This window comes from Cylas formicarius, unplaced genomic scaffold (assembly GCF_029955315.1).
Source record: "Cylas formicarius isolate icCylForm1 unplaced genomic scaffold, icCylForm1.1 PGA_scaffold_8__14_contigs__length_24414737, whole genome shotgun sequence".
Lineage (NCBI taxonomy): Eukaryota > Metazoa > Arthropoda > Insecta > Coleoptera > Brentidae > Cylas > Cylas formicarius.
In genome coordinates, this window is record NW_026844361.1 from 5,051,862 (window position 1) to 5,065,756 (window position 13,895).

At 34.9% G+C, this 13,895-nt stretch overlaps 1 protein-coding gene across 6 annotated transcripts in view; it reads left to right on the forward strand.

The window, feature by feature from the left end:
- LOC132706374 (chloride channel protein 2) overlaps positions 1-13,895 on the forward strand; it is a 54,971-nt gene that overhangs the window by 19,647 nt on the left and 21,429 nt on the right. For 5 of the 6 annotated variants that reach the window (XM_060677673.1, XM_060677678.1, XM_060677677.1 and 2 more), the window contains exon 2: positions 4,414-4,582. In XM_060677673.1, the coding sequence (XP_060533656.1) occupies positions 4,514-4,582 (69 nt within the window). In that variant the 5' untranslated portion in view covers positions 4,414-4,513. Of the gene's footprint in view, positions 1-4,246; positions 4,365-4,413; positions 4,583-13,895 lie in introns of those variants that run through there. The other variant, XM_060677675.1, reaches the window with a different exon arrangement.

Sequence of the window (13,895 nt, forward strand, 5' to 3'; positions counted from 1 at the left end):
AACATGTCTCAGCCACCATATTCACCGGAAATGCCCCCTGCGATTTTTTCTTGTGCCCAAAATCAAGAAACCCATGAAAGGAAGGAGGTTTGGAACGGTTGAGTAGATAAAGAAGAAATCACTGGAAGAACTCAACGCTATACCAGAAATTGCTTACCAGAAGTGCTTTGATGATTGGTAAAAAGGTTGGCAGAAGTGTGTTATATCTGAGGGGTATTACTTTGAAGGGGACAACATTAATTTTGATAAATAAATAAATACTTTTTGATAGAACCTAAAAGTCGCCTTACTTTTTGAACACACCTCGTACACTAAACATCTTGCGGTCGTAAAAACTGCAAAGCAGTCAGAGTAGTTGTGTAGATACGTCAACTTTAGTGACGTAATCAAAATGATCCGTACGTTTTATTTAATTGTGTTTTTTGGAAAAAGCTCAGGTAAGAGTCGAATTTCTTTTTAGCCGCACACGACTTTAGCAAATTCCAAGTGTCAACAAAAAGCTGTTTCTAAAAGCTCTCTTGTGAACCAAAATGTAGCATAAATGATACAGTAGTCGAAAATTTCATGTTAAAAATAAATTTTGTATATATTGACCCCTTCCAATGTTGGGTTGTACCTTGCTGATTGAATGACGTTGATTAGATCGTCGGGTGTAGAAGAATTTCAGGATTCTTTTGCGTTTTTCAATCAACGCAAAATCCCAGTCACAAAGCATAATTCTATGCCCGCTGATAAAAAACCTAATCTGTATTCATTTGGAAAGACCTTGAGCTACCGAGGATATCAGAAGAAACAAAACATATTTGTTTTTATTTTGACCATAAATCCATGATTTAAACAGCGAAACAAATAGAAAGAAATCTCAGTTGCCCCATGACCTGCCACACCTTCATGCCATAAGAATACGAAAGCTGCGATAAAACATATCAGCCTTCTCATTAATTATGGCACTTATCTTTCACTTCCACTCTACAATTAATACGAGCTTGAATTTGGAAAACTAATCCATCGAAATAAATTTCACTGGTACAAAGACGCAAAGAATTTTCCAAATTATCATCGGTCAACCTTGTATGATGTTTTGATGTGTTTTGCCTTCCACCAATGGATTTTGTTCTGAAACGCTTTCAAATGACTGTACAAATCATTTAGTAACTGTCCTTGTTTTTTAAATTTCAAATTTAAATAATTCAGGTCTAAGGTAAAAAAAATACTATATCATATATCACTCGATTCACTCACTGCCTCACTCAATTCAGATAATGGTTTATCTTTTATTTGCATAAAATCCGTTATGCCATTTCTAAGCTCGTAAATCCATTTCAGCATTTTCCCTTTGTTCAGTCATGTGGCTTGACAATAATACGTCGTCATATTCGCCTGATATTTCATCCAAAAACGCTTTGAACTGACGATTGAGATCGAATATAATTGATGGTTTTTAGCGCCCCATGGATAACACTCTGGAGACGAATGGATTTAGAACACAAGTTCTGTTTGTGAATAATACGATGAAGGACTATCAAATCATATTTTTGCACATTTAATTCAGTTCCTTTTCCATTGAAGATTCCGATGTAACCTTTATGTAAGAATACCAAAGAAGGTGCGCCGTTTGTGCGATCTCTAACTAATTTTGAATATGGCAAGCCAAAACTTGTGAATACTTTATAAACTTCAAATGTCTAGTAGTGATTCCTTTTCGCGGCTGTAAATCCAGCAATTCCTAAGTAACAGTGGCCTCTGGACTAATTAATCTGTTTCTGACAAATCGGTGCTCTTGCCTTGACGGTGAATGATTTTTATCATATGTTTTTATATCATTAGCCATCATTTTTATACGTCGGACAACAGTTCGACCTACTAATTTTTCTAAATTCATTTTTCTTTTCAGGACACATACTCCTTGATAAATTCTCCTTTTGAAAACTGTTTTAATATCTTTACCAACTATAGAACTAGTTTTCACAAGATCATCATGTCGTGCTCTTTTTTTATGAAACATTTGCTGAAGTTTTTCCATATTTGCGGGAAGCTCCTGGATTTTGGCTTTTCTTATTTGTCGTGTCAATGAGAGCAGCATATCATGCTTAGTTGAGTAATGTCTCTTCATATTGAATTCTATCATCACTGAAATGGATTCATCACACAGCAAAACAAATAAGCTTACCATTGTGCAAAATAAAATAAGATAGTGGCGAACATAATTGCAAAATAATTACCCTGCACTTTTTGTTCCATAAAAGAAATATAATTAGTTAGTATAATTAATAGAGATAGAGAGAGAGAGAGTGAGAGAGAGAGAGAGAGTGTGTGAGAGAGAGAGAGAGAGAGTGTGAGAGAGAGAGAGAGAGAGTGTGAGAGAGTGAGAGAGAGGGGGTGAGAGAGAGAGGGGGTGTGAGAGAGAGGGGGGAGAGTGAGAGAGAGAGAGAGAGTGTGAGAGAGAGGGGGAAGAGTGTGAGAGAGAGAGAGTGAGAGAAAGGGGGGAGAGTGAGTGAGAGAGGGGGGAGAGTGAGAGAGAGAGAGTGTGAGAGAGAGGGGGAAGAGTGAGAGGGAGAGAGAGTGTGAGAGAGAGGGGGGAGAGTGAGAGAGAGTGTGAGAGAGAGGGGGAAGAGTGAGAGGGAGAGAGAGGGGGAAGAGTGAGAGGGAGAGAGAGGGGGGAGAGTGAGAGAGAGAGAGAGAGAGTGAGAGAGAGAGAGTGTGAGAGAGAGGGGGAAGAGTGAGAGGGAGAGAGAGGGGGGAGAGAGAGAGTGAGAGAGAGAGAGAGAGTGAGAGAGAGAGAGAGAGAGAGAGAGAGAGGGAGAGAGAGAGAGTGAGAGAGAGAGAGGGAGAGAGAGAGAGGGAGAGAGAGAGAGGGAGAGAGGGAGAGGGAGAGAGAGAGAGAGGGAGAGAGAGAGAGAGAGAGGGAGGGAGAGAGAGAGGGGGGGAGGGAGGAAGGGAGGGGAGAGAGCGGGGGGACAAGAGAGAGTGGGGAGAGGGGGACAAGAAAGAGAGGGGATTGGATGAGAGAGAGAGAGGAGGGGGATGAGAGAGAGAGAGAGCTTTAAGGACAGCCTTTACAAAAGAAAAAAAGAAAAAAGAAAGAGAGTTCTTTTCGAGAGGCTACACGGTGATAATTTTCTTCAGTCATTCGCCCCGCTCGTGTAGAGATAAAGTCGTGATTATAGAAGCATTTATCAAACTAGTCGCGTAATATACGAGGGTCGCTTAAAAAGTTTCCGACCTAACAATGACACAAGACATTTTGTCCAAATTTGTTTTGTTTTACTATATAGTGTTCTTGTAATTTGCAGACTTTTCCCAATGATGCACGCATTTCTCTTATCCGTCCCAATAGTACAGAGCGTTTTTCTCTGCAAAAGAATTGTTCACAAAGGTGACTGCCCCCTCATTTGACAAAAATCTTTGTCCTCCGATCGCAGTCGCTTGGGGCTAGATCTCGTGGATAAGGCGGATGGCCAAGCAGCTCAAACCGTAATTCGTGGATGTCCCCAGCTTGTCAAGTAATGACAATATCCTGCAGTAAAAACAGTCGCTATCACTTTCCCAGCCGAAAAAACTGTTTTTGCTTTTTTCGCAGTCCACTGCTTTGTCTATATTTTTTATTCGGGCGTATAATAGTACATCCAAGGTTCGTCTACAGTAATTAATCGGCGCTAAAACTCGGATTGATTGCGCCTAAACTGCGCAAACAGACCATTGAAAACGTTCACCCAACTCTTTCCATGCTTAAGTCTTGATTTAAAATGACGTTCCAGAGTCCCCACACCCAGAGTCCAACTCAACTTTAATTTGCATAGGTGTATTGCCTTTCAAAAAACAATATTTTATAACAGCTTTATACTCAATTTTTTCCCTTTACACGAAAACACGCTCATCGACTCACTCAAACGACTCTTAACTAAAAACCACTGTTCCAAAATGACTGAAACTTTGATAAGTAACTATGACTACGATCACTAGCTTTTAGTAACTAGTACCGCCATCTTCAGGGTGAGGTCGGAAACTTTTCAAGTGACCCCCGTACTATTTCAACATAACGAGTACCGTTTCATAGATTTTTAAACAACTTTTTAAACAACTCTCGTTTACTTTACCGATAAACCACCGTCTATTTTCTTTTTTTATTAAAAATCAAAGTTGAAGGCTCTTAAAACCCCGCCCCATCGTTGTTAACTTCTTATTTTGCAAAGTGGCGGTCCCAGATCTTTATCACGATAACGCGCCTTAAAAAATCACGGTCGTTATCAGACGCGCAGAGCGATAACAGCTAGTCAACTCCTCCTTCAAATCTCCGATATGACAATTGTGGAAATTTACCGCCCCGGATAACAACGCGTATTTTTTCTTCTTGCATTTGTTCGGTAAACGTTAACGTTAACAATTCGTAGGGCCTAACTAGCGTCGTTGCAGGTCTCGCGCGCCACAGCACCACCCAGCCTCGCTTTAGTACGGGCGCGTGTGTCTCTAAGAAATCTTCGATGTGAATTGTTCGCGCTTCCGGAGTGACAAAATGGATAAATTCGACAGCGTCGGCGCGAAGGACAACGAGAAATATGGACTCGGATACCAGAATACGTTGGTAAGTGAAACTTCCTCTAACTTTTTTTCATCTCTTCTGTTGATTTTAGGTTTAATGTGTGGAAATTGCATGGTGTATATTATATAGTAACTTTTTCATTAAGGCCAAAAATCGTCACCTAATCGGTCAACGGCCTTGAATATTGACAAAAGTACCAAAAAGTACCAAAATTGTTATATTTTGGTTAATTAAATTGTAGTAAAGGCTTGACTTGACCTGTAATCTCTGAGTAACACAAACAAATTTTTTCCACATTATCTCTAGCGGACAATAATATATCCGTCCACAAGTAACAAAAATTGCAAGGAAAAACGCTTTCAACCAGATAAGAAAAATTTGTTTCCCAAACTTTCTTTGACTGTGAACACTTTAATCTGCAAAAATAATTTACACAACTATTCAAAACATAACGCCCTCAGCCATTCTAATTTCGAGAGTTCAGAAGTCTAAAACTAAGACTAAGCAAAAATTTTACAATTACCACGCAGAATTGACAAAGTCAAATTTGAACAATAGCACACAACTATAATTGTTGTAAAAGCACACAGCAATTACAAAGTTATACAAAGCACACAGCAATAATTTGACAAATAACAAACAGTTATAAGTTTTGTAAAAGCAAGCAGCAATTACAAAATCATATAAAGCGCACAGTAATAATATGAAAAATATTACAAATAGAACAAAACAACATTCTTGTAAAGGCACACAGCAATTAAAATGTAATCAAAAGTACTCAGAAATAGCAAATAGCACAGAGCAACATTTTTGTAAAAGCACATAGTAATGACAAAGTCGTATAAAGTACACAGCAATATTTTTGTAAAAGCAATTACAACATCAAATAAAGCAAAAATAGCAGAAAGCAACAGGCAGATCTCCAACTAGATGGGTAGATCAAACAAAACCCTTAATAAATATAAAACGGCATGATGCCGAAAAGATTGCACAAGATAGGCAAGCATGGAATCAGCTGTTGGAGCATATATAGTGTCACCATATCCTTTGGAAAGGATAGTGGAAATCAATATTTTTGTAAAAACACACAGCAAACCGAGTATGTTAAAGAATTAACCTGGCTAATTGCGAATCATGTCGATTGCTACACGAACCTGTTCTTATTTGTTGGTATCTTCTTTTTTGTTCGAATCGTTCATTTGCTTGTTTTGCTACTTTAAAAGCGCCACCGTACTTCTATAACTTGGCAAGGCGTAAATCTGCGAAAGAGTGGTAAACAAAGTTGTCAACATCGTTTTCTTTTGGGGATTTTTGTCGTTCAAATATAGTTTTTTTGTATTGTCGTTTTATATGTTCGCATGCCACTTTCCTGTTTCTCTCCAACGTTTTTTTTTAACTTTAGCAACAAAATGTTTTGTTAAAGCTTATATGTCTTTTTCTTTAGTTGTAATAATTTAACAGTTAAAAAAAAAGAATTTTCTTTGCTGTGATTAAACTTTATTATAATAATTTTTGTTATTATTTAATTTCATCGACGGTAATACTTTATAGTATTCTATACGAGCATACATACATACATACATCATCAGCTAGGTAACGATTGTATTTTACTGGCTTAATGTAAAAAATAACTATAACATATTATATATTTTTGAAATCAACGTGCTTTCGATGTATACGATACTACAACTTTGATATTAAACCTTTTTTTCTGAAACGTAAAAGGAAAAAGTTATAAGGGGGTAACGTTTATAACTACCAATAACTTTGCATTTTATTCATTCGCCGACTTTTATTGCGCAATAACGCAATATAATTTTCGTTGTTTCGACGAGGAAAACACGTGTGGCAAACCGCAATTGTGCTATGAGGCAAAACGCGTAATGACAGAATGCTCGTAATAATATTCGCGTCCTTTATCTCTTTTTAATATTCGGCGGGGCGCATAAGGAAAGCTTTAGACCATCGAGATTTTTCATTTTTCAAAATTCAGTCATTAAATTACTTCGTTTCACTATGTACGGTGTTACGTAATTCGCGTTCGACATTTGACAGGGCGATCATCTCTCTGCTGTTTTTAAGGTAAAATGTCAAAAATTTATTTTCATAATTCCCATTTCTCAACTAAAATTGGTACCAGATGGTGCAGTTTTTTCACAGAAATTTGAATTTGCGCTTAATTTAGCTCATTTTCAAGGGATCTCAACTTTTCGCACGGGTTTGTGTTGATAAAAAAAACATAGATTCATAAAAAAAAATTTCGTGTACACCTATTATATTAGTAATACCTATATTGTCCAGTTTTGCTAAGGCATTTGTAGAGCTTGTCAGCCAAATCTGCGCCAAACGACTCTAGTGGACGTAATTGTCAAAAGTCTTTGACAGAGTTGATCATAGCACCATGCTCTTAAAGGTGTTTGATAAAGGTTTCAATAGGCCTTTGGTATTTTATGTAAAGTCCGGGTTGCCATACGGATTTGTGATCTTGGCCATTTTTTCTCTTTCTCCATTTATTTTGCCTGGTTTGAATCTATTACCAGTGTTGATGACTCCATCAGCCTTTAAGGGCCACTTGATGCTTCTCAAAATGGTGCAATGAATGTGAAGATTTCATATTTATTTCTAGTTCTGCAAATGAAATAACAATCTCTATAGATGTAGCGCTATCCGCGACAAACGACTCCAGTAGACATAATTGTAAAAAAAAATAGAATATTTTTAATTAGAAAAAACTTTTTGTGCATGTTCATTGGGTTGTGAAATTGACCGGATATTTTTTTTTGTGTCAATTGACAGAAGTAATTTTAAAAATACACTGAAATCTATACTTATTTATAATGTGCGTTACGTTGTGGCGTCTTTTTGAGAACTAAATGGGGTCGATATTTTTATTGGGATTCACCGAATCGCAAAATATACGGGTATTCCTTCAAGTATAAGTAAGTAATAGGTAAATTGGACATCGCAAATGCATAATCATTTATTATAAAATACATGTTAATTAATTACAATTTCCAGATGTTATTTGCAACATATTGATCGAATTTGAATAGTCAATTAAGAAGTGGCCAATTGACCAGTCCCACCACTAGTTATTTTTGACCACCCTGTATAATATATTTTCGCGATAGATAGGTCAAATCATTAAATATCATTTCCACGAATCTATAATAAAAATTCCCAATTTTAGTTTTTAAGTGTAAAAAAATATTTTTCCAAAGACCTGTTTTTCCGCAAAAAAATGGGAAAGTTCAATTTTTTCAAAAACCGCTCAAAATTTAATAATTATCCTTCTGTATTTAACTTTTTTTTGTTGTGTCGTACTTATTTAGGAACGGCTTAAATGGACCACCCTGTACATTAGTTATTAAGGAATTTTTGCCTATTATTTCCGGACGCCCTGTATACATACAATATGAGATTTTCGATACGTGTTCATTATCGGTCGGGCACATTTAATATGGCGATCGTCCAGGACTAATTGGCGTTTTAACGAGATCGTAAAAACTCTCGCGCCATGACTAAAAAAACAACGTTCGGTTCATTTGTTTGTTATAATTAACTAAAAATTAGTCCCAGCCGTTCAGGTTTTTAATTGCGTAAACGTCGGGTGTAGTGTAATTGGTTCTTTAGTAAAGCGAAAATTGCACTGGTTTTTGCAAAACTCGCGCATCAAATTAACACAACTGACGTGATTTCCAAATAAAAATGACCTTTTTGGCTTTAATACCTCTTCAGCTACGCTATCTACTTTTTTATTTATGCATTTGGTCGATCAGAAGATGAGAAAGAACCTGTTGGCTCCGAGTTTGATATTTCCAATAGAAAATATATCCACAACAAAAACACTTAAAAAGTTGCAAAAAAAGTCGCTGCCTTAAGCGGGACTCGTAAAAGGTTGGCAAACTTTGAGGCTGCCGTTAAGTGCGAGATATGATATTTTTCTCAGATTGCGGATGTCCTTCAAAATCTAGATTTATCCGGATTGTTTTTTTCCGATCACTGGGGACCTGCAGGTCCAGTGTACGAGCTTAGAAGGAGCCACACACGCGAATCCATCAAGTTCCGAGGGCTAGGTTAATCTTTTAGAGATTGATGATGATGATCAAGTATACTTTATTGTCCAAGAAAAGAATATTTCTTATGGACAAAGCTTACGCAAATAAAACACAGCAAGTTCAAACGATAAACAGAGAAAGATGTGAAGAATCTATCGCAAAATAAATGTATGGCGCAATTAAAAAAAATAGTTGTAGAATAAACCACCTTTTTTAGTAGAACATTTTATACATTTTTTCTGAAGCATTTTAGTTCCTCAAAATAATAATTATAATATTTTAGCCTAACGTACAAAGCACTGATGTATGCACTGGAATAGTACTTTTCCTCTTGTATTTTGACGGATTACAGAGTGGCCGACTTCCAGAACACATGGTTTAAAAAGTTTGCTGATGACTTTGTGAAATCTATGACGGGTAGGTGCGATTCATGTCTGGAAGGCAAATATAACGTGATTTTGAGTGATGTGATAATGGTAATTCACTGAGAACATCTTTTATAAGATTCCATCATATTCAGAAGTCACATCTTCAAGTAAATAGTGAAGATTTTCAGTCAGTACGTCTTGTAATGTTTCTTGGAATATTCCTAGATAAAACCACGAATTTTAAGACTCATGCTCTTTGGTATCGCGGTTGAGAGCCAACATCTCTTTATTACATGACCTGAAAGTATTTTAACCAAATCACAAATATTAAGTATTATATAGTCGACTAATTCGACTAATGTCTTCTTGGTTCAGAAAAGGGCCATAAGATGTATGGCTGGTATTTCCAAATCTACTTCCTGTAAAATCTACTTTCAAAAATTTAATACTATATGTGTTTTAATTGTGTGTATATGAGCTTCAAAATAAATCAGGTATTGTGTAGAGCAGTAATTTTCATTCAGTGAATACTAGGACTGGGGTTGTCTCCAGGGTTGAGTATTATTTGAGTACTCATTGAGTATTTCGCTTTGAAAGGTTTACAACGATTGGCAGTCGTCATTGTTTAAAGGTAAATGCGAAGAAGTATCCTTGACATTATATACTATATACTAGGGTGCTTCAAAGAAAAATTTAATTTTTTTTTAGGTGTTACCCTCTCAAATGTTTCTTTTTGATATAAAAAAAATCTCACCAAAGATGAGCCCTGTACCTCAACTCTAAGGGGTCGCTATTTTTATTTTAGTTTCCCATTTAATTAACATGGGAATTTTTTTTATTAAAATTAAATTTACGTATAATATTCGGGATTTTTTACAAAAAAACCAATTTATATTCTTAAAGTTGATCTTTAAGCCTTCCAAAACCGTATAAGAAAGTATGATTATCATTAAAAGAAGATTAATTACAGCCATTTGAAAATATTTTAAACTTTTAAGAAATAGCTTGTAATAATTTTTATCTACATAATTCTCAAAATTTTTAGCCTAATTAATAGTCAGTGTTTTATTTCTGTGGATTTCAAATTTTAAAATGGTTGTCAGTACGTAGTGTAGGTCGCAGCACTAATAATATTAGATCATACGGTACAGTTGTCAAATTATCAGTGTCTGCAACACATATTAAGAAATTATTGTGTATTGTCATTCCTTAAAGCTCTCAGTAATTTCAATTATTATCAGTAAAATGACTGAAAAGAAAATTTATTTAGTTGCTTTTTCATGTAGTAAATTTTATAAACGAAGGTTACCGAGTATAAGAAAAGTTTTACAATTATTTTTCTGTAAGCATACAGATTCTAACCTCACCATTCGACAGTGTTTTGATGAAGTGATTCGTGATGTTATGAAAGTTTGGAAACCTACTGGAATACTGGTGTAACCCTATTACTAAAATCATGAAAGTTTATCGAGAGTGGGAACTTTTGAAAAAAAAAAAAATAAAAAAGAAAACTCAGAAACAAAAAATTAAGGAGCATACATTTAAAAATCGCCTGGAGAATTTTTTTGATATATCTAATCATAACTCAGCACATTCTTTAACAGAAGCTCAGTCTATAGATTTAAATGAAGACTGGAAAACGTGAAATCGTCAAAAAATTGTAATCGATGATTACATGTAATAATACATATCATTCCCTGATTTAAAAAATGAATTAAAAAGTATTGAAAATAACGACATTTAAATACTTCTGAATATTTTAAATTCCTTCTCTTATGCAAAATTGAAATTGTCAATTTTTTTAAATTCATTTTTCCAATCAGGGTTAGTTAGGATAAAAATTTTGAAAAATTGTTTATTGTTTTTTTGTAAAAAATCGCGAACATTATACGCAAATTTAGTTTTAGTGAAAAAAGAATTGTTCCATGGTAATTAAATGGGAAACTAAAATAAAAAATTCTTTAACAAGTGACTTGTCCGTTGCACGTGCCTGCCATTTTCCCAATTGTAACCGATAACTAATTTTTAGAATACATTGTAAGCACCTAATCCACTCATGAAGTGAAATATTTCTCATTTATTGGCCTCATCAAAATATTTTCTATTTGGTTCATAATTGTATTTTCAAATTTTTATAAATTTTGGCAATATGAAAAAATCTGTAAATCAAAAACTGAAAGGAGGCTATTAAAAAACCTATAATGTTACTATCATATAGGTACTTTAATATATTTTTATAAAATAGGGGCAGAGATGGGGAATTTTATTTTTTAGGAACTATCTGTTATATGTTAGTTTTTATTATGACATATCTCTAAGTAAAATTAAAGAATTTTGTTTAGGTAATAGAAGAAGAACACAGAGTCGATTATATATATGATATAAATGGCCTAAACTCACCTCTATTAAGTTCATGTATTGAAAAAAGGTATTTGCTTATCGTGGCCACAAAACAGGAAGCTGAACTTGAACAGTTTTTTAAATATTTCTGCAAGAAAGCGATTCTATAGGGTACGCCGTTTATCTTGGGACACCACCATATCTCAGAAACTACGTACTAAATACAAAAGTTAATTGAGGTATTACAAGCCTTTTGTTTATTAAATTAAAAAATCTACCAACAAATTTTTTTTTTTAATGAAAACTACCTATTTTTATAATCTTGTCATATTTAGCATTAAACATTAAATCAATTTTGTATAATGTTGTATATGCCTAATATTTTTACTTTTTGAAATATTTCCTTTTAAACACAACTTGTGTGCTGTTGCCATATAGGTTCAGTTAGGGTAAGGCGGCTATGACAGCGTTTGGAAAAAACAAGTACTAAAGTGCTGTCACTATGATTTACCATTTCCTAGTTGACCATATTCTTGCCGATGTGCTTATAAAATCCAAATTTATGTATGCATTATTTATACAGAATAAGACCAAGGATACGCGATAACGTTGGGACAGAATTTATGGGACTTCCAGTTGTTTACTTGAAGGCCCGTTCTTCTTTTGACATCTAGATCTAAAGACGCATTTTGGGTTGAATCTTAAGATGTCTCTGCAAAATGCAACAAAATATTAAGTTTGCTCTTCATCATTCAAAATATGACAACGTCTATCTTTTTCTTTCTTCAAGGTTCCATATATTCTAAAGTGTTGGTAAATCCTTTTTTCTGGGCGCCTCCTTAAAAGCCAAACAATAAATAAACAAATCAATAACGTGTCAAAAAATATTTTAATTATGACAGTAATCAACAACAATATCCGCGCCAAATGAGGCAGCGTTTTGTTTAAACGGCGTCATAGCCACCTTACACTAACTGAACTTATATGGCAACATTATATTATTTGTGACAGACAAATGTTCAAAAAGAAATATTTCAAAAAGTAGAAATATTAGGCATATACAACCTGATATAAAATGCCCTAATTTGTAATGCTAAATATGACAAGATTATAAAAATAGGTAGTTTACATTTAAAAAAGAAGCAGTTTTTTTAATATCATTTTTAATCTTATTTTTCGCTTACCCTGTGTTAATTGTATCGAAATTTCTTATGAAATCCGTTATTCGATTCCTTTGTCTACAACAAAACTTGCTCAAGTGAAACAATAAACGCTTCCGAATAGAGAAATTGACAGATATTTAATATTAAAATTGTATAGAATTCAAAAATGAAGTAATATTCCAGATGTTTCATTTAAAATAAGAAAGTTGACACTCGCCCGCGAAAAATTAAACCTCATGTATATATAACATTAAAATAAATTGAAGGTTTGTAATACCGCAATTAGCTTTTGTATTTAACTTTTAGGTCCATCCCCTATAGTTTCTGAGATAGATAGTGCCCACCCTATATATATATCTAATTGTTTTTGGATAGTTCAAATCCCGCAAAAGTAAAGTTTTGAATTTTTTAAACTTTTTTAATCATCCTGGCCCACCGTGTAACGAAAGGGGTCACCAAAGCGTCGATATCGCGGTTTTGAGTCTTTGACAAGCTCCCAAAGAGCTCGATATTAAAATACTATCCCAAACAAAAACAGGAGGCGATCGCTTTTAGCCTGCGCGACCCATCAACGGAGTTTACCATTGACCCCTTCGTATACTATTGACAAAATTAATTATGTTTTGATTGAGAAATGAGACGATCCAGATGACGGGCCGGAAACTGGCAGCGTAAACCTAATTCGCTTCCTCGAAAAGGCCAATTTTCTAATTGCCTCAATTGTGACCGTTTGACCGTTTATCTACAGATCACACACGAGCAGTTCTCAGATTGCGATTCGGACTTTATTATTATAAAGTTTACATTATCGTGGAGCAACTGCCAGACAATTAATCGAATTGTTGGCAAACGGAACGGTTGTTTTGGACTCGCGAGAGCGATTATCTGAAAAATTGTAAGCTGCACGATTTAAGGTTAAACCGACACGGACGAAATATGGACCGATCGAACAAACAGATTTCGAAAAAAACGGCCGTCGTTTCGGCAAGAGAATTGTTTGTTCTTGGTAATGACGCGAAAGATAAGACGCATAGTCACAGTAAAAAAATTGGTTTGAGCTGGCGCGATTTAGATCGCGGTGGATTTCAAGTGTGCAGTTTTGATTTGAAACGATTAACCGCGATAATCGAAAATTATGGTAAAAAAATAGGCGAGCCTTTTAGTTGGAGACGCGTCGTTATACATATAAAACACTGAACGATTTGCCAAGAAAAAGAGTCGGAAAAATGTTGCATTTTCCAGTGTGTGTTAGGAAATTTTTCTAGCCAACGATGGACGTTCATTGGAGATTATAGTAAGTTATATTATAGTGTGAATATTTAATAATAATAATAATCATCGCCAGCCTTCTTCTCCATTGTCTTGTTCATTCTCGCCAATATTGTGCTGTCTGCATTCCATTTGGACTTATTCTCTTAAGATCATG